The sequence below is a fragment of the Accipiter gentilis genome, chromosome 9 (genome assembly GCF_929443795.1).
Source record: "Accipiter gentilis chromosome 9, bAccGen1.1, whole genome shotgun sequence".
Lineage (NCBI taxonomy): Eukaryota > Metazoa > Chordata > Aves > Accipitriformes > Accipitridae > Astur > Astur gentilis.
The window spans coordinates 7371021-7389725 of record NC_064888.1 but is presented as its reverse complement, the minus strand read 5'-3'; the positions used below and the strand labels follow the sequence as shown (position 1 = coordinate 7389725).

At 40.4% G+C, this 18705-nt stretch overlaps 1 protein-coding gene across 2 annotated transcripts in view; it reads left to right on the top strand.

The window, feature by feature from the left end:
• Positions 1 to 18705, top strand: part of PRKG1 (protein kinase cGMP-dependent 1) — a 527620-nt gene that overhangs the window by 319774 nt on the left and 189141 nt on the right. For both annotated transcript variants that reach the window (XM_049810177.1, XM_049810176.1), the window contains exon 4: positions 9220 to 9325. In XM_049810177.1, coding sequence (XP_049666134.1) covers positions 9220 to 9325 — 106 coding nt within the window. The remainder of the gene's footprint in view (positions 1 to 9219; positions 9326 to 18705) is intronic.

The following is an 18705-nucleotide window of genomic DNA, read 5'->3' as shown; positions in this document are numbered from 1 at the left end:
CCAGCATAACCTACCAAAACCACAGTAAAACCAATAGTGAATTCTGTTAATTATAATTAAATATCAGCAGTGTTATTCTGTTTACTGGTTTCTTACTAAAGATGAACAGAAAGTGTGGTGGTCAGAATTTCCACTGAGTCATTTCTACAGTACACCTGCAGTGTTTCATTTTGTTTGCCCCAGTTATTCCTAGATGTCTTTATTGCTAATGCTACTACCCCTAAAATTTGGTTCACTGACTTTTTAGTACTAGAGTTGATATTCTGGTGGAAAAGAACAGTTTGTTAATAACAATTTCCATCAGTTTCTTTTCTTAGTCATACCTGATCTTATCCAGGCGTGTTTCATTCTTATGCAGAGTGTATACAGTTCTGTGGGATATCCGGGGTCATCATAATTAATTGTAGTGAAAGCAGAGCTATCTGGAGAACTTTCACTGAGTCATGTCCTTCCTGCTTTGTTTCCACCTCACATAGCTTGAATATATTATTAGTCACCACTGAGACCAGTGCTTAAACAGCAGCCAAAACCAGTTCTTTAAAAAGTCATGCAATTCTGAGACTTGCCCGTTAATCTGTTTTTGAATGTTTTATCCATTTAGTATTAAAAAATGTCCAGTTTTGTAAGTCTGCAGCAATCTTGATTCCAAAATGGGATTCAGGACCCGCTTGTACTTTAGGTACTATGAAAGTGCAAACGGTGTGTGGTTTTCAAAAGAAAAAGGGACTTACCTCTCGTGCAAAGCGAAAATTATCTTACCCGTATCTACACCACGTGTAGGTGAGCATCTAGTGTCACCTGCCAGGAGGCTCAGGAGATGAGTTAGAGGTGACATGCATGGGTGCAGCATCCTCCTGCGAGGTGCCTCACAATTGCTAGCTCTCTTTAACGACAAATAATCTCAGATACACGTGCAAGAACATATCTTGCTGTGAACACTGGGGTGCAGTTGTGCCAAAGTGTTGAGGATTTCCTTGCCTCCCCTCCTCGGTGTAGGCGCTGGGATGGCGCCTGGTGCCAAGGGGGAAAGGCTGGGGTGGGTTGAGCATGGTGTTAAGTGCACCCTTCCGTGGCAAAACAGAGGCTCTTTTTTATTGAAAGATCATGCAAATCCAAATAAGAAATAAAATTTATTTATGGCCTGAAGAGCTCAAGTATTGAAGCAGTTGCTGCCTTTGAATAGCAGTTACCTTCAGTCCTCCACATGAGCAATACAGCCCAGGAAGTTCTGCGCAATGGGGTTTTGTAATGCGTGTAATATGGATGTTTTTGACGTCAGAATTCAAGTTAGTCAAGCTCAGGGTGGGAGATGGGAATAAAAAATGTAAAAGATTACGGTAAAGATGAAATCTGGCTCTACGTACTTCAGGTCACAGTAATATGCTGATCATTTCAGGCACTCATAAAAGTGCATATTTGACCTTTGCTTTAAAGACCATTACCAAATGGGTAGTCCACCAAGAGGTAGAGAGAACTGATATAACCTCATCTTGCACCTATGCCACAGTGCAGAATTGCCACTGTGTGGAGACCACCCCCCACCACCACCCCCATTTGTAGCCCAGTACCACAAGAAAGACCATGGCTGGAGTGTCCTGCTGCCATCCTGACACCATACCCCAAAAATAAACTGCACGGTATGAAGCACTGCTGTAATGCTGGCATTGAGCATCCTTCCACACCAAGCCCTGGGCATCCAAAATCATCCTGTTCTCCATCATTAGGATTAGTTCTAGGCCCACTGGAAGCTTTTTCCCTTTTTTTTTTTTTTTTTTTCCTTCTTAATTCTCCTTATTTCCTGTCCTGCACTCTGTGTGCCAGGAAAAGCCACAGCTCTGGCCTGAGAATGCAATAAAAATATTAATATTTTCTCCTGCTTCTGTGGGTATGTTTTCATTTTTTATTATGAAACCTTATTTTTAACAAACTGTCCCATTTTAGGAGCACGTAGATATAAACCATACTGGGAGAAAAAGCATAGTTAAATGTTTGTCTGTCTCTGCTTGAATGCTGTGTCATTCCTTAGCTAAATGTAAAATTACTCCTTTGCACTGTATGAGGTGACAAAATCCCCCTAGGGAGTTACGGGAAAGGACCTATTGAGAAAACGGATAGCATCGGGATGAAGCCATCGTTATACCGGTGCCATCGTTGTTAGAAACTTAAAACATCTGAGAACAGAGAAATTCATTCTTGCTCCAACTGTTAAATACATCCCGTCTGCATTGCTCCATGCCATATCCCAAAACAGAGCCTGCTGGGGCCTCAGACATGATTCACGGTGTGTCTGGTGGGGTAAAACAATTCAATGTGCTCCTTCTGTTTAGTTAAATGTGCTTTTCATCATCATTATATACGATACACATGACAAAACACAAGTAACTGGAAATGACTGTGTTCTCCTCAACAGTAATTTGCACAATAATCCCTGCAAAATCAAACCCAAGTGGAAGGATGGTTCAATTTGAGTGGAAATTTTACATATCGTGGCTTCCAGAAAGGCCCTAAGGACATGAAAATGCTGCTGGTTTTTTGCCTGAGGCTTTCCTGGGCAGATAAACAGTTATTTGAATAAAATAGCCTAAAAGCAAAAGTGAGGTGATGAATTTTGGCTTACAGTGCAAGGTAATGAAAAGTTTCAGGTCCAATAATGCCACCAGTGAGCGCTTAAGCTGAGGATGATTCACTCGGTGATCCTTGAAAAACTTGGAAAGGCTTCACTGGGCACGTAAAAACTTGGAAGGGTGCTAAAGGATTGCAGGGCTGTATGAGTATTGCATTTCATTTTGAAATAATACACCTATCTGGGCACTATTCTGGTGGTTGCTCTGATTTTAAGGATTTAAAGCATCTTTGAATGTTTTACTGATATAGCTTTGCTGCCCTGGCTGTGGTTAAAAGGACTGTTTGTGATTGACCCGGCTTTGAAGAAAAGCAACCCGTGCATAAAATCTGTGTTAGGAAGATGTTTTTTCCAATAATGCTATGCAAAATGATGCTTGATTTTCAGGTGCGACTTAGCAGCTGTACCTGAAGGATGTCCCCAGCTATAATAACATATAATATATAATATTATATTACACATATAAATAATACTTAGTTGCTCTTTTGTAAACACTTTTTTTTCACTTACAACTTTGCAGTTTCCCCCTCCTATTTCACTGCCTTCGCATGTGATGCTGAGGAAAGGTGTAGCTTGGGTCTGAGCCTGAGGTTCAGGATTTTCAGCTGCTGGGTCCACAAGAAGAAAAGAAGCAAAAGAGCAAAAGTTTTGTCCTTCAGCAGGCTGGGCACATGATGACAAGTATAAAAAATTAAGAGAATTAAGCCTTGGAGAGGATCAATAATGCGTAGTCCCTAATATTTAGTGCAATAAATGGAGAAAATCCGAATTCTTTCTCTAATCTTTATGGAAATACGTATTCTACCCCTACTGACACCAAAATAATACTGCATAACTGATAGCAGTATATTCAGTAAAGACTAGATAAATAAAAATTGCCATTTATAACACGGTGTTATGGTTTCAGAAGGAGACATATCAAAGCCGAAATGTTGCAAAAGTCTTATAAGAGTGCAAAGCTGACCAGGAGAGAGGCGGCTTTCTGGCCTTCCTCTCCTTGGCGCCGTGTCCTGTGCCCATCTCCTGTCCCCGGCATCCCGGTGGCTCCGACATGGTGGTGCAAAGCACCGGGGTGTCCCTACGGGGACTGTGGCTGCATGGGCCAGTGGTAAAATCCCAGCTAAAGACTGGCTGTGACCTAAAAATCTGCATTTAGTTTTCCTCCTTTGCATCACCCTGAAGTTGTGCCCTGCCTTGGACAGGGGGGAGGACACTCAGAGAGGGTCTGAGCTGTTGAATCCATCAGGTTTGTGCTGCATCATGAAGGATATGCACATATGATCCTTGGCAACCAGAGAATATACTTTCTTTTGCCTTGCTTTATGTTCACAGACCTCCCGGCACACAAGTAAGCCAGTGGACATGGATAAACCAGCCAGGATGAAGCCCAAGCTTTGGGCTCTGTCGGGGACACTATATCCCTGGGGATGTATTTTCACCTGTTTAAAATGAGATATATATTCATAGCTTGCCTGGGTAAATGAATAAGAAGAAAACTTCTTTTTGGAAAAACTTCTTTTTGGGAAAGAAGTTTGAAATTGTTTATTGAAATTGTTTATTTGCTTAAATCTGTGCTTTTTGTGTAGAGAGGGGTCTAATTCTGAAACAATTGAAGTAATTTTAGTCAACTTGTTATCAAAAGTTCAATATTGACCACAATGAACACTTCAAATTTAAACTTTAATGATAGTATCTCCACCCCCATCTGGTTTTGACACATGAAATCCCGATTCTTTTGCTTCAGCTCTCATTGCTCTTCCCTGTTTATCCAGGAACATTTTGCTTTGGTTTCAGCCCTCGCACCACATCACTTTTATCTGGAGTTTTGGATTCAGATGAATCTGTTTCTTAAAGGAAATCTTGCAGGAAAGCATAGGAAGCTGTGCCTTTGCTGAGGTTGATTCAACCACTCAGTGCTTTAATTGTGTTTTTTCTAATTATCTAGCACCTTTGTTAGGAGCTCGTACCGAATCCTTGTTTTGATGGGATTGCTCATCTCTAACATGCAACTAAAATATTCTGTGGTGACTGCAGACTGCCCAGCATCATCTGATACCCTCACCTGGAGAGCTGTGGCTCCTAAAAATGCAATGGTGATACCATATAAACAGTCATTTAGAGGTCCCAGTACTGGGCATCCCTATTGGTGTCTCAGAGTGAAGGAGGAGTGTTTATGACAAATAAATATTTTATAATATACTTTAGTTTGTGAACATGCATATTGCTGCCTTATACATTGCAACTTTTTTTGTGTGCCAGCCAAAATCTTGGTGGCTTCTAGGATGATCAGTGCTTGGGTTATGTGCTGTTACAAAGATAAAATGAAACCCCAGCTATAACATTTTAGTATGAAAAAGTATAAAAGAGGCAATAAACTTTAATTGTAGAGTAACTCCAGTGTAGCTGCTTTGATTGCAGTATAATATTTTATATTATTGAGTAGACTTAGGAAACTCCCATCACAGATATATGTACACACATCTGTTTTCATAATGTTATTTATCGTATTCCTTTATGTTTGTAGTTCTTGCAGTCAGAGAGTAAGATATTCTCCTGAAATCGTGCTTCACAGAAAATTTTACTTCCAACATCCAACACACGCTCTTTGCAGGGGAAGGACAAGAAAATCTGTGTCACCTCTGTCTGTATCTGTTATGACTTGGTTATTCACAGCAGAATTGACTTTGTGGTATACATCCCATATACATTTTTTTCATCTCAGGGCACTCATAAATATATCTCTTGAAGTTGTTAATGTTGTCGAATCTTACAGAATTCATACTGTTCCTTTAGGAACCTTCTAACACATTTACAGGAGATTTTAAGCATCACAGGAGATGAAGCTCACACCTGATTATAAGGGTCATATTGACATTTAAAGCTCTACTGTGATTAGCCATTATTAAAACATCTGTTTATCATTAGGCAGGATAAATGTGAATATAAAGTGTAAGTAGTGATTATAATTAGCAGTGCAGAAGTGCATTGTCTGCACTTAACTTTTCCTGAGCTGCATGGTCCTTGTTAGTTCAGTTAGTTATTACATACCTGTATGTATAATTGGAGGATATATAAAAAAAAACCCATATAATGAAATATATATTTTTAATAATTATATTACATATACTACATATAAAATTATAAATAAGTATATATATAAGTATGTGTATGTATGTAATTTTATATATATATTCACATATATTTATAGCTGTACGTATATATACCTTGGGTTACTAGGGGGTACCTTCAGGGGAATGTGACTTGTTCTAGGCTTGTCAAGTAAACCTCCGGACCTGTGCTCCCGTGAAGATTGCCAGCTGCGGAGATTTATTTTAACAGAACAATTCCTAGTAGCAATAAATGGATCTTCCTTTTGCCCAAGAGGTACTAAATTCCATCTGCCACTTACCTAAGTGCATTAGGAGACGGAGTGAGAACATGCCTAGCACAGGCCATGCAGCAGCGACTCTTTCTGGTCTTTGGGGATTGATACCAAATATGATGTAGCGCTTCGTAAAGCATCTGGGGATCAGAGGAGAATGAGTAAATGTTTGCCACTTATCTGGCTCCACGGTACCCCTGTGGACCTCAGAGGTAGGTGTATCTTTGCAGCTGTATCCGAACCCGTTGCAGGAAGGAAAATGCACTGAGTACCTTCATCATTCACTATGTACGTGAAAAATAAGAGTTAGCTGATTGCCATCGGTCACTCATTTAAGGCATAATGATGGATAGCCTATAAATGCATCTGATGGGCCAAGGGTAGGGACTCTGCTGTTCAGAGGCCGCGCTCTTGAGCACTGTGACGGACCCTAACAGGAATTTGGTGCCAGCTGCCAGTCGAACGTGGCCGTTAAGGAGCAGCTGGCCAGGACTGAGACCGGGATGAAACCTTCACTTCTCAGAGCTACTTGTTTGCATAAGGTGATGAATCCATTAAAATACATTGGTAAGCAGCAGCAGACAGAAAATTATAGGAAGGCTGCTCCATCTTTCAGAATTACATGAGACAATAGAAAAAAAAGGTGAATTGAAGTATGTGGTATCTTCTGAGCTTACTCAGCCAGTGGCATCAGCTTAACAGTCATGTCTTTGCTACAAAGACTCTGTGAAAGAAATAGAGGTGAAAACTTGAATTTTACTCTAAAGGATGGTGTCGTGGTTTAACCCCAGCCAGCAACTAAGCACCACGCAGCCGCTCACTCACTCCCCCCCATCCAGTAGGATGGGGGAGAAAATCAGGAAAAAAAAGGAAAACTCCTGGGTTGAGATAAGAACGGTTTAATAGAACAGAGAAGAAGAAACTAATAATGATAATGATAACACTAATAAAATGACAACAGTAGTAATAAAAGGGTTGGAATGTACAAATGATGCGCAGGGCAATTGCTCACCACCCGCTGACTGACACCCAGCTAGTCCCCGAGCGGCGATTCCCTGCCCCCACCCCCAGTTCCTATACTAGACGTGACGTCCCATGGTATGGAATACCCCGTTGGCCAGTTTGGGTCAGCTGCCCTGGCTGTGTCCTGGGCCAACTTCTTGTGCCCCTCCAGCCGTCTCGCTGGCTGGGCATGAAAAGCTGAAAAATCCTTGACTATAGTCTAAACACTACTGAGCAACAACTGCAAACATCAGTGTTATCAACATTCTTTGCATACTGAACTCAAAACATAGCTCCCTACCAGCTACTAGGAAGACAGTTAACTCTATCCCAGCTGAAACCAGGACAGATGGCCGTACTTTGGAACTGATGAACTAATAAGATGTGTTTATGGTATGCATTCATGATAGGGCACTGGGATGCTGTGGATATTTTAGTCCAAAGAAACAAACAAACAAAACCAACCTGTATTTCATTCATTTATTTTCACATTGTCTACATGTTTTTTTAAAATACTGAATTACCAGTGGTTTTGCTATTCATGACTAAGCAAGTTGCCTTTTTACCTTGTGTGACAATCGTACATCACACTGAATACAAACCACCCTGAAATGGCCAGGTTGGCTAAAATCACCTACATTTGTTCACCTAGATAGAAAACACCTACTTTACAAGATAGTATTTTCCTCATCTTAGTGAGTTTACTGGGATTTTTCTGAGTTTTTATTGACTTGATACCAATTCTCCTCATCGTCAGGCATTACAGCAGGAGACTGTCCTTTTCAGTGAGTCACACCCCCCCTTTATTAATATTAATTTCTTCCTCTAGGATAGAGCTCATCTAAAAATCAATTAAACCCCCTATTTTGCAGAAGACAGTAAAAAACCAGAAAAACAGAGATCCCATTCATATTAATTGTCTCTTCCACTCTGAAGAGAGTGAAAGACTAATTTTTTTTTTACGGAAATCTCTCATACTATAGCTATAGGTCATTCTTTCCCATTAGTTTGGTTATAAAACTAAAAATGCTCAAAAAGGAATTTCCCTCTTGAAAATGAAAAGCAGCTTTAAATGATGTGATGCATTCACCTAGTTCTGCAATTTGAGAAGAAAAATTTGAATTTGCACTTTGAAGGTTTTACATCCTGCAAATGCAGTTAGGGATAAAAACCTAATCATTAACCAGGGTGTCTGTGAACTAAAGGAGCAGCAAATAAAAGCAAAGCCATATCTCAGATTTTTATTTACGAGAATATTTGTAAATATTTTGTTGAAAGTAATTTTGTTAATTTCTGTTTCCTGTAGAGAAATAGGATCTGGGGATGAAATTTATTGCAATTGCTCTCTGGAAAAAAAAAAAAACAAAACAAGTGCAGGGGTCTTTGGAGTAGTTTTGTTTAATTAAACTGTTTCTCTAAGGAGAAACTCTATTATAAACTGTATGTATGCAAGCATTATAGTTAATGCTAATGTCTAAGCCACATCTGAGATGAAAATCTGGACCATTTGGGGTTCTGCGCATCCAATTCACATGATCCTGTTTTCTTTGAGCATCTGTACTTTATGCAATGGTAATCTGTTATGCTCGTTTTTACAACGGGACTTTGCTTCTGAAGTATATAATGTAGCGTATGGTGTGTAACAGTGAAGTCTTGGAATTTATCAGAGACCTGAAAACTAAAGTTGGAAAAAAATTACTCAAAAGCTCCAGAATCAGGAGGTGTTCAATTATTAGGATATAGCAGGAATTGGTTCTGGAAAATCTCTTGAGGTCAAGGAGAAATTTGTCATCTACTTTGGGAGTAGGATGAAACCTTAATGAAATTTGCTGTCTCGGAAACAGGATAATGCACAAAAAATTTCCCCAAATCACTCGGTGTCATAGGCAACGTTATGTGCCAGGTTACGATGAACTGACCCGCTATATCTTGCTTGCTTTCAGCCTGCATTGATTTTTCCTCATCGCACAGTTGCTTTTAGGTGATCTTTTCAAAAGCCCATGTATGACAGCTAAAATTGAGGGTATTTCAGATCATTTCAGTGCATGCTCAGTCCATTGTCCAGCGGATGAGTTTTATGTTACTGTTTTGAAGTGTGTACCCATTTTCATGCTTTCTCATGAATGAATTCATTTTCCTCTGCAGTTCACAACAGGTTTTCAAATTTTGACATTTTGCTAATTACATTTTCCCCTTGTCTTGTTTTTTCCAGCTCTCGTAAATGTGAAACTTTGGGCTATTGATCGGCAATGTTTTCAAACAATAATGATGAGGACAGGCCTCATCAAGCATACTGAGTATATGGAATTTTTAAAAAGGTATGACACTTGTTTACTTTATCAAAAAATACAGTGAAACTGCCGTCCTCATCTTTTGACTTTTTTGTGAGTGCAGTATTTGATTTGTTTCCTTCTCATCTGTTTTTTTTTATTTGCTGTTTAACCATCTGTAAGCTGTATCCTCCAGCCAAAAGAAGGGTGAGCCCCAAGAGGAGTCTTGCTGCAGTTTAGTTTCATTCCCATTGTGAGTTATTCATTGGCAAAGAGTCACACAGCCGAGGTGTAAGAGAATAAGCTTTAATATGAGTCATTCGAAGCGTACCTTATTAAAGAAAATACCCATTTAAAAAACCAAACAACAACACACCACCCTCCCTAGGGAAAAATCTGGTTTGTAAACTGTTGTAGAAAGAAGCAAAGTGTGTTCTTGTGCTTCTAGAGGTAAAATGCAAGTTGCTAGAGAAGGAAAAACTGTAGGTTGCAATAAAAGACGGGTAACAAGGAAAACATAAACCCAAGTCTTTTACTCCTGAAATTTGTCTCTCTCAAACTTTCCTTTGGTTTGTGCTGCCATCTGAAACTGGAACAAATGGTCCTTACCAAAGCCATGTCTAGTATCCCAATAATTCAAGTGTGTCACAGCAGTGAGGAACAGGCTATGTTTCATGTCAGCAAAACAATCCCAAATAGATGCATAATGTCACTGAATCCTAGAGAAAAAAAATTATCCAAGCCAATGTGACGCTGTAAGTGATACCATCATTGTGAAGGCTTCACTACAACAGGCTTGTCCCAGCTCACAACATTCCCCAATGCATCATTCTCCCCCTGAACCGACAACCCCTTGCTGTGCAGAAGCAGTGCAAGGAGTAAAATTATACCCGAGAGACGATTTCTCTTGATGGTGGATGGGGATGCGATCAAGATCCTTCGGAATTGGACTCCTTTCACCTCTCTCGAGGGGGAAGCTGTAACTGATTGCTTTCTTTTTTATTTTGGATTCAGCTACTTTTCACCATAGGGAAATGTTTTAGCAATTACTGCTTCGTTACCAGAAGTTGCTGCTTTTTTCAGAGAGAGGTTTTCAGGGAAGAGTGCTGTTGTACGATCTAGAGGATCTTACAGTTTGCAAACTAGTGACCTGAGTAATGAAACACACCCTTAAAAAGAATATTTTGGATGAAAAATTAATCCCACGCAGCCATATCAGATGACAGGTCTCCCTAAAATGGACATACTAATTTTTACCCTGCCATGTAACGTGCTTGATCTAGTTTTATTTCTGACCTGCTTTTTTATGTGTTTTCAAACATAAGACTTCTAAACTTGGGAAAACATGCACAGTACCTTCACTTGGACATTCAGTAACATAAACTCAAGGAGTAGCCTGTATTCATTCAACTTTAAATTAGTTTTTCTCCAGTTAGTATTGGACTAAGAAAAAACATAACAACAACAGCAATAGCATCTATTATTTATACTATATTATATATATAAAAATAACACATAAATATATATACACTAACTAAATCTCTGTGATGATATTGATATTGTGGGTGACCACAGTCCTGTGATCTCCAGGCAAGGCTTTAGGGATGGGGCAGGGCAAGTGGAGCCAGGAAGGTGATCCCATGGGACCGTTACCCTGGGCATTACTGTGGCTGTACCACATCACAACCAGGGTGATGGGTGAGGAATTACTTGAAGTTCAGGCATCATTAGCTCATTACACTGGTTCTTGGCTGGGTTGACATCCCACCTCCTGGCATCTCCTTATGGCCAGGACTTTCACCTGTGATTATTTTCAGTCATGAATAAAAATAATAATATTAACATAATGAAACTAAAATAGTTGGCTAGGTAGCACGACCTCTGGTGAGGACAAGGTGTTTCCCTGGAGAGGACCAGGAGCTCCATGGAGATGTTCTGCTGCTCAGAGATGACATGAAAGTGTAGTCATCAAAGTGTAGCTCTTTCCAGGTGTCTCAGTTTATGGTTATTAACAAGCAAACTCGGGAGAGAAAACAAAACCTGTTGCCATACTGAAAGGCTTTAAAAAATAATAAATTCAGACGTTAACAAGCGTTGGCCTTTCTTGTGTGCTGGTGAATGAAACCAAAAAATGAATACAAGATCAGTTCTGGAGGTTAGAGCCTCTGGCTCTGTTTCAAAGCAGAAACTATGTACACATTAAGCTCTTAAGCTTTGAGCTTTAATAGAGATTTTCTAGAAGATTGTCAAGATTAATTTGGATGCAGGTTCCACAGAGCCTGCCCAGCTTTAATTTTAAAGCAAATAGTGTGAAGAAGAAACCAAGAAGCGTTCTCTCACACTGTGTCTGAGCTTCTTGGACACAGCCTATTACAGTGTGTCGAGCTGCATATTAATGCTCGTTAGAAAAGCCTAAGGCAAGCAAATATTTTTTTTCTTTAAATCTTACGGTTTAAACTTGGGAAAAGATTTCTTCCTACTCAATAGTTGTAGCATGGGGCAGATCACTGTAGGAAGGTCATTACAAAATGGTGTTTACCTGTTCTGTCTTCCAGTTGTGCTCTGTGCATCAATAGCTATCTCAAGCTCAACATAAATTCCATTTATTTATTACATTAAATGCTCATTTTTAAGGATGCTTTCCTTCTAAATCTTTTTAAGGAAAAAATAGGTTCAATCTTGAAAACAGGGAGTATGTCAATTGACCTGATTCTGTGTTCTTTTTTTTTTTTTCTTTCCTAATTAATAAGTGCCTGAAAATACGCTTGTTAAGAAATCAAGCAGAATAGAAACAAAGGTTTAAATGGTATGCGTTCACAGAAAAGTCAGTGGGGTGGGGAAGGAAAGCATTATTTTCTGCTTGCAGTGTTCTAAAAAAGTTGCCCTGTCTAATCTTGTCTTTCGTCACAGTGACTAAACAGTCATTTTCTTCAATAACATATTTTACCTATGAACAAAATACAACAGAAATGCAGCTTTTGGGGTTGAGATGAGAGTATTCATATCTCCTCTTTTGTCTTGCTGAAAATAGGTGCAGTCTGAGCACTGGTGTCACCAGGGCTCCTTGTAGTCATTATCCGAAATACTACCCCTTCTGCCAGTGGTTTTGCCATGTTTTTCCACAGAATGAACATATTGATGACACAGGTCAGCTACTATGTTCTTAGTTTCACATTTTATGTCCAGAGCATATATAGTCCAGTCCTTTCTTCTGAACGCCGTAAGAAAACCATAAAAAGTACATTTCCTGGTCAAGAAAACCAGATCTACTTTGCCGATAGGTCCTGGGTCAGAAGTCTGTTTCCTGGTTTCCTCCAAGGAGTAGTAATATGTAGTTTTCATGGGCTTATAAAACTTGAGATAACTCTTCTGACTTACATAAATCAACTGCAATATGCTGGACTAAGGAGCAAGTGAACATCCTCTTTTTCATAGTATTTATGAGGAACCGGTCCATGTATCGCTTTCTGTTGCTTGCAAAGTCAACGGATGATCCCTGAAGTGATCAAAAGATGGCCCAATTCCCTAGTAGCACCTGCTTCAAGTAAGGGATGGAAAATCCAGACTATTTTTTGATCTCTGTGTATATGCCGAATGACAAATCATAGCAGTGATTCCCTTTGAAACACAAATTTTAGGTAGCTCATTATGTGGCCAAATCAATGCTACATCAAGCTAGTTCGTAGTGCAGCTAACGGTAAAAAGTTAAAATGCAATGTTGTGCTGTCAATTTAGTAACTCCTTATGCTACAGGGGTTTTTTCTGAACACTTATTTAGTTTTTACCCAACTTAGTGCTTTCTGTATATCATTGAATATATTTGCCCTTATACAAGCAAGAAAGAGCATCATTCTGCAGTGGAGGTTACAGCTATGCTAAAATCAACTGTACATCTCACTGAAATGTTCTTTGTTACAACATTAAAATAATTTCCTTCTCAAGCCTATACTAAAAATAATTCCATTTAAGCAAGATCAGAGTATTTCAGTTAAGAAAACAGCTATTTATAAAACAAATCTGTCCAGGAAATAAAAGATGGGAAAAAGCCGTATGCTGTGGAAAGTGTAATAATTTCCTGCTAAATCATAAAAGCCTAAAGACCAGAATGCCTTGGAAGAGTAAACATTGTATTTTTTTTACAAAAAAAAAACTTCCTAAATGTTCCATAAAAAGAGGCCTTATGGTCTGGTCCACTGTGTAAACTCTGATTCATCCAAGACCCTGGAGCGGATCAGGAGGACACATAATGAACACTCCGTGTCACTTCGGAGGCAGGATCTAGCTTTAGAAATGGAAACTTAAAGGATGTTTGCACATACACACACCAATTTGAATCTTACAGACAAAAAATCAGTAGCAGTAGTAGAAAGAAAATTAAAGTATCTTGTTAGCCCAAGCTTTTAACTTAATGTCAAAAACTTTAATCTGGCTGAAGAAATGCCCATTCTTCAGCCTTTACCATTTTGTTGTAGCACTCTGGCTTGATCTTGAGTCTCATTGACAGTTTTATCTGATTCCAAATTGGCTTAAGTGGGAAGCTGTGATCTGGGCAGACATGACAGAAGTGAGCTGGCTATGTTTAAGAAATAGGAGTTTATGCACTCGCAGCTTATCTGCGTGGGGCATTAGGCCGGTAGAGTTTTTTGTGTGTAGCCACATACTTAATTGTGGCAACACGTACTGAAATTGGTCAATGTGCGCAGCGTGATGATTTTAGAGTTTTGCATTTCATGGAGTCATTTGTCAGTGAGAGGAAAGCAAATATAAAAATGTGTTTAGCTTTTTTAAATGACTGTGTCTTGAAAGACTGCCTGCAGTTTCACATGAAATGTTTCCTGAAGTGCATCTTTGGGTAAAATTATACTGGATAGAAGTTGGAGAGAAATTATGAGAGTGAGGCAAAGGAAGGAGAGACTTTGGAAAAAGAGAGTTGGAGATGGATGTTGGTGAGTTGGTGGAGTATGTACGTTAAGATTGTTTCAGCTGACTAAATCTGCAAAACAGGTTTTGGCTTAAAAAAGGCAACTTTTGTGGAGCACTGGAACATAAACAAAGTGAACAGAGGGGATAGCACAGAAAGAGGAAAGGGAAAATTATTTCTATAAAGCAAATAAATGCATCTATTCTTAATGCAAAGCTAAATATAAGAACAGATGTACTGATTTAAACCAGGAGCCCATCTAGACTCGCATCCTTTTCATCCCAAGATGTTGCTCAAGACCAAAATGGAGAGGACCATCCCCACTAGGGTGGGTGTGCGGTCCAAGACTTCAAAGGCCAAGAGCATCATCTTGAGGGGTGTTCACAACCACAGGGTCTGGCCATCACCCGCCTTTAGGATGTCCAAATTTTCAAAGACAGTCCAAGGAGTGTCTCTAGGGGGAACAGCCTGGACTGTTAACATCATGATCAGGTTCTGTCTGACCTCAGAGGCAACCAAGAATTCTGTCAAGTTACCCCACTTTTACTTTCACTGTTGCTGTCCAGGCTGATGAACACCATATCAAACATGCGATCCATGAACCATCCTATTGATATGGTGACAAGAAAGCTTATGTCCAGAATGTGATCTGCTGGATGGAGCCAGAAAGGCTAGAAAGATTCAAACACCATCTCCCAAGAGCTATAGATGAGATGACAAAACCTGAAAATCAGCTCACCGTCCTCTACCTTGCCTCATACTAACCATAATAAGAAGCCCAGCAAAGAGTAAAACCAGGGAGAGGTAATAGATACATAATTTGGCTGCTTTGCAGCTGAGCTGGCTTTCTGACTTCTGTCTGTGGAAAGCTCTGAATCGTTTCTTTCTTCTGAAGCATTCACACATGACATTTTTCAGTCCTCTCTTTCCTGTTAGCATAACTCATGTGAGGTGGATTGTATGCCGCCTACAATTTTACTCCAGTTTGCAGAGCTGTCAAGTAGTATCTTCCTTTCTTTCTGAAGATGCACTGTTCCTTCTGTCACCTCACGCTGCAGGAACCCCACAGGTCTGCTGAGAGAGGGAAGACTGAATGACTGATCTGCATTAGAGCACATCTATTACGTGGTAATTTTAGCTGGAAAGCATAAGTGGATGTAGTCTTTCCACATCACAAGAAGGGCCGGCTTTGAAGAGGGCACCTGGAAACTTTGGGGACTCTTTCAGAGCAGTCATCCACCTCGTTCATTCTTGGCTGAGGTCTGCAGCCACCTTGAGTTCCCAGTGAGGGTTAAAATTAACCATTTTTCATAATTGTGAGCAAAAAGGTAGGCAAGAGGGACTATCAAGCAGGCAGAAAATCAACTCAACTTTGAGCACAGTTAGTGCAGGAAGGTTTAATGGTGTTATAGGACTCCTCACTGATCCTCAAAATGAAGAATTAATTCATACTTGTATGCAACAAAAAAAAAACCTTCTATATACTGTCCCTTTCTCTTGTTTGGGTTTTTTTTTTTAAGATGAGGTGGAAGTACAGCTTAGCTCTTGACTCTCTGAAGGTCTCATTAAACTCACTGTGCCATGAGGAGCTACACCGAGTTATACCTGGAGCTTTAGTGGGGAAGGCTAAGATGACTTGAGAAGGTTTGCAAGACTGAAACTTTAGTTTTCTAAAGTCTGGGTAGACAAATCGTGTGTTAAATCTTCTGCATTTTAGTTAGATAAGTCATGTGTTACAGCTAGCACTGGGGAAAAGAGACGTTTTAGAAAGCCACACATACCACCACTAGCTTTGTGTTTCTCAGCTTGGATTTCTCACTGTTAACGACAAACTGGAGCACACAGAGCACCGCGTCCCAGGCTGTAATTCATGCAAACCGCTGCGAATCTGTGCGTCTGTCAACAGGGTGCAGCTAATGGGCTGCCAAGGACCACTGAGCCCTCCCAGGTAAAAGCAAGAGGGAGCAACAGTGGGTTGGAAACGGGCGGTCGGCCAAGGTGGACACGGCGGGGAAGAGCGTTAATGAGTTGCCGCAGCAGGGGGGGACAGTGGCAGCCTCTGGGATGCAAACGAGAGAGTAAATAAGATGTCAGGAAGCAAATTAGGGGTGGCCTAAAGGTAGAAGGAAGGAAAAGGCTGTTGTATTTCTGTGGGCAGGCATGGGAAGGATTCAGGCGTGGGTTTATGTCAGAAGCTGAGAGTAAGGCTGCCGATGGTGAAGATAGCCAAGGTGCCCACAGGAGAGCTCAGGTGGTCCTTGCACCTCCTGGGCTCATGCATAAAGTGTGAAGACAGCCTGTGATACAGGTTTTGTGGTATTTCAGTAGCCCTGCGTGGAAAAAAAGCCGTGTTTCGTCTTTGGAAATTGCACGAAATCTTGTCTGTCTGGTCTGTTTCGTTTTTTGACCATATTGCTTTAAATTCAGTTTGTGCTGGGGACACTTGCGGAAGTTTCTGTTTGCAGGCAGCTGAGCGTGAGGAGGTGGTTTTACCACACCACGGTGCACAGGCAGGCGCTGAAGCAGAACTGAAATGATGCGCCACAGTATCAAACTGTCAGTTTTCTTTTGCCCTTTAAAAAGAAAAATTGTCTTTCTCATCTTTCGGTGGAGAAAAGGCTGGGTTAAGATTTTTTTTTAAGTATTTTAAAAACACTTTTTATAATTAATTATTTCAGTAGCGACAATCTAGCCTCTGTGATCCCTCGTGAACGCTGATAATGCATACAAAGGGGCTGGGGCAGATATTTTTAAAGGAATAGATATTTAATATTCACTAAGCATGTTTTAGTCTAAGGAAAATCTTTATTGGAGGCAACGCAGCACGAGAAAAAGGGAGGAGAAGTGAGAAAAAGACAAAAGTCTCATGTTCTTCTTGATTCAAACCATGAGAAAGGGGGAGGAATAATTGCAATTTTTTTTTACGTGGGAGCATTTCAATCGAGGCAGCTGCAGTAACCAGATTAAGTGCATTAAGGGGGTTGAAGACAGCCGCCCCTGGACTGCCTTGAAGATGGAATTGGTCTTGATGTCAGCTGTATTTGAAATGTGATAAATACAAATGGGAATAAGTCTATATCTCATTTTAATGTCATTGAATCGTAGAATCACAGAATGGTTTGGATTGGAAGGGGCCTTAAAGATCATGTAGTTCCAACCCCCCTGCCGTGGGCAGGGACACCTTCCACTAGACCAGGTTGCTCCAAGCCCCATCCAACCTGGCCTTGAACACTGCCAGGGATGGGGCAGCCACAATTTCTCTGGGCAACCTGTGCCAGTGCCTCACCACCCTCAAAGCGAAGAACTTCTTCCTTCCTTCTGACCTAAATCTACCCTCTTTGCACAGACGTATTCCTATTCCTTTGCACACTGGAAGGGGAATCGCAGCAGGTCTCGATGGGGTGTGCTATGATTTCCCTTTCGCCACTGCTGCCGATCTGCAATTTGGCAGTAAATAATTTACCCAAGGCAGGTGACAGACAGTGACTTTGCTCCTGATGTCCATCCATGGGGCAATTTAGGGCTTTGCAGAAGTGATGGATTGATACGTCTAGTGGGAAACAGCCAGTTACAGGAACCAGGGGGTGCAAAAATGGAAACCACGGGCTGTGCGATGGAGGCCACAGGTGGTAGTGGTAATACAACATATGCGAATGGTGAGGATTTTGAAGTGTTTGACTTTCTTGGCCCATTTATTTCATTCAACTCAAGAGTTTTCTTGGTGAGGTAAAATCTAATTTGCTGGTAGGATTGCTGTGCTACATGAGATAACATCTTTACATTTCAAAGGAGAACAAAGCCACATATGTCCTTTTTCCTCCCATAGTGACTCTATCAGTAAGGAAAAACACCTCCAAAGATGCACTCATGATCTCCATAAGCACAAGATCTTATTTGGGTTTAAATCACTGCCTTCTCCTTCTAGGTTATTCTATTGTAGTGGTTCCAAGTCAACATCGTCCAGGTAAAATCTATTCTGCAGGTCCATGCATAACCATTTGGGCTCTTCAAGCTTATTTGCATAGAAAGAAAAGGGAAAGACAATTCCATCATTGCTAAATGTTAAAAGGTAATAGCGATGAAGCTCTGTAATGTTGCTTAGAAAGGAGGAGGGAAAGATCATGCATAAACCCTCACTGTTGCAGGGGTAAAACGCAAGAACAACAAAAAAATTCAGCTGGGTCAGAAATTCTGCCATCTAAGATGGATGAGAGTTTTTTTTTAAATGAGCAGAAAAAAACAAGAAGCAGTTGAAAAGTAAAATTTCATGATTCAGATCAGTCAAAATACCCTTATTCATTATATGGCAAGCCTCACAAACCAGATGCTCTCAGGAAGATCGACGGAATGTCTTTCTTTAGTTTAAGAAAAAAACTAATTTGAAACACTGTCCAACAGCAGCTCCAAAATGGTTTTATTGCAGTTTTCCCAGAATAAATGCAAGGATGGGCTGTGCTTCTCTTTTGTAAAACTTGCTGAAGATAACCAGCCTAGGAGCCGTGGGAAG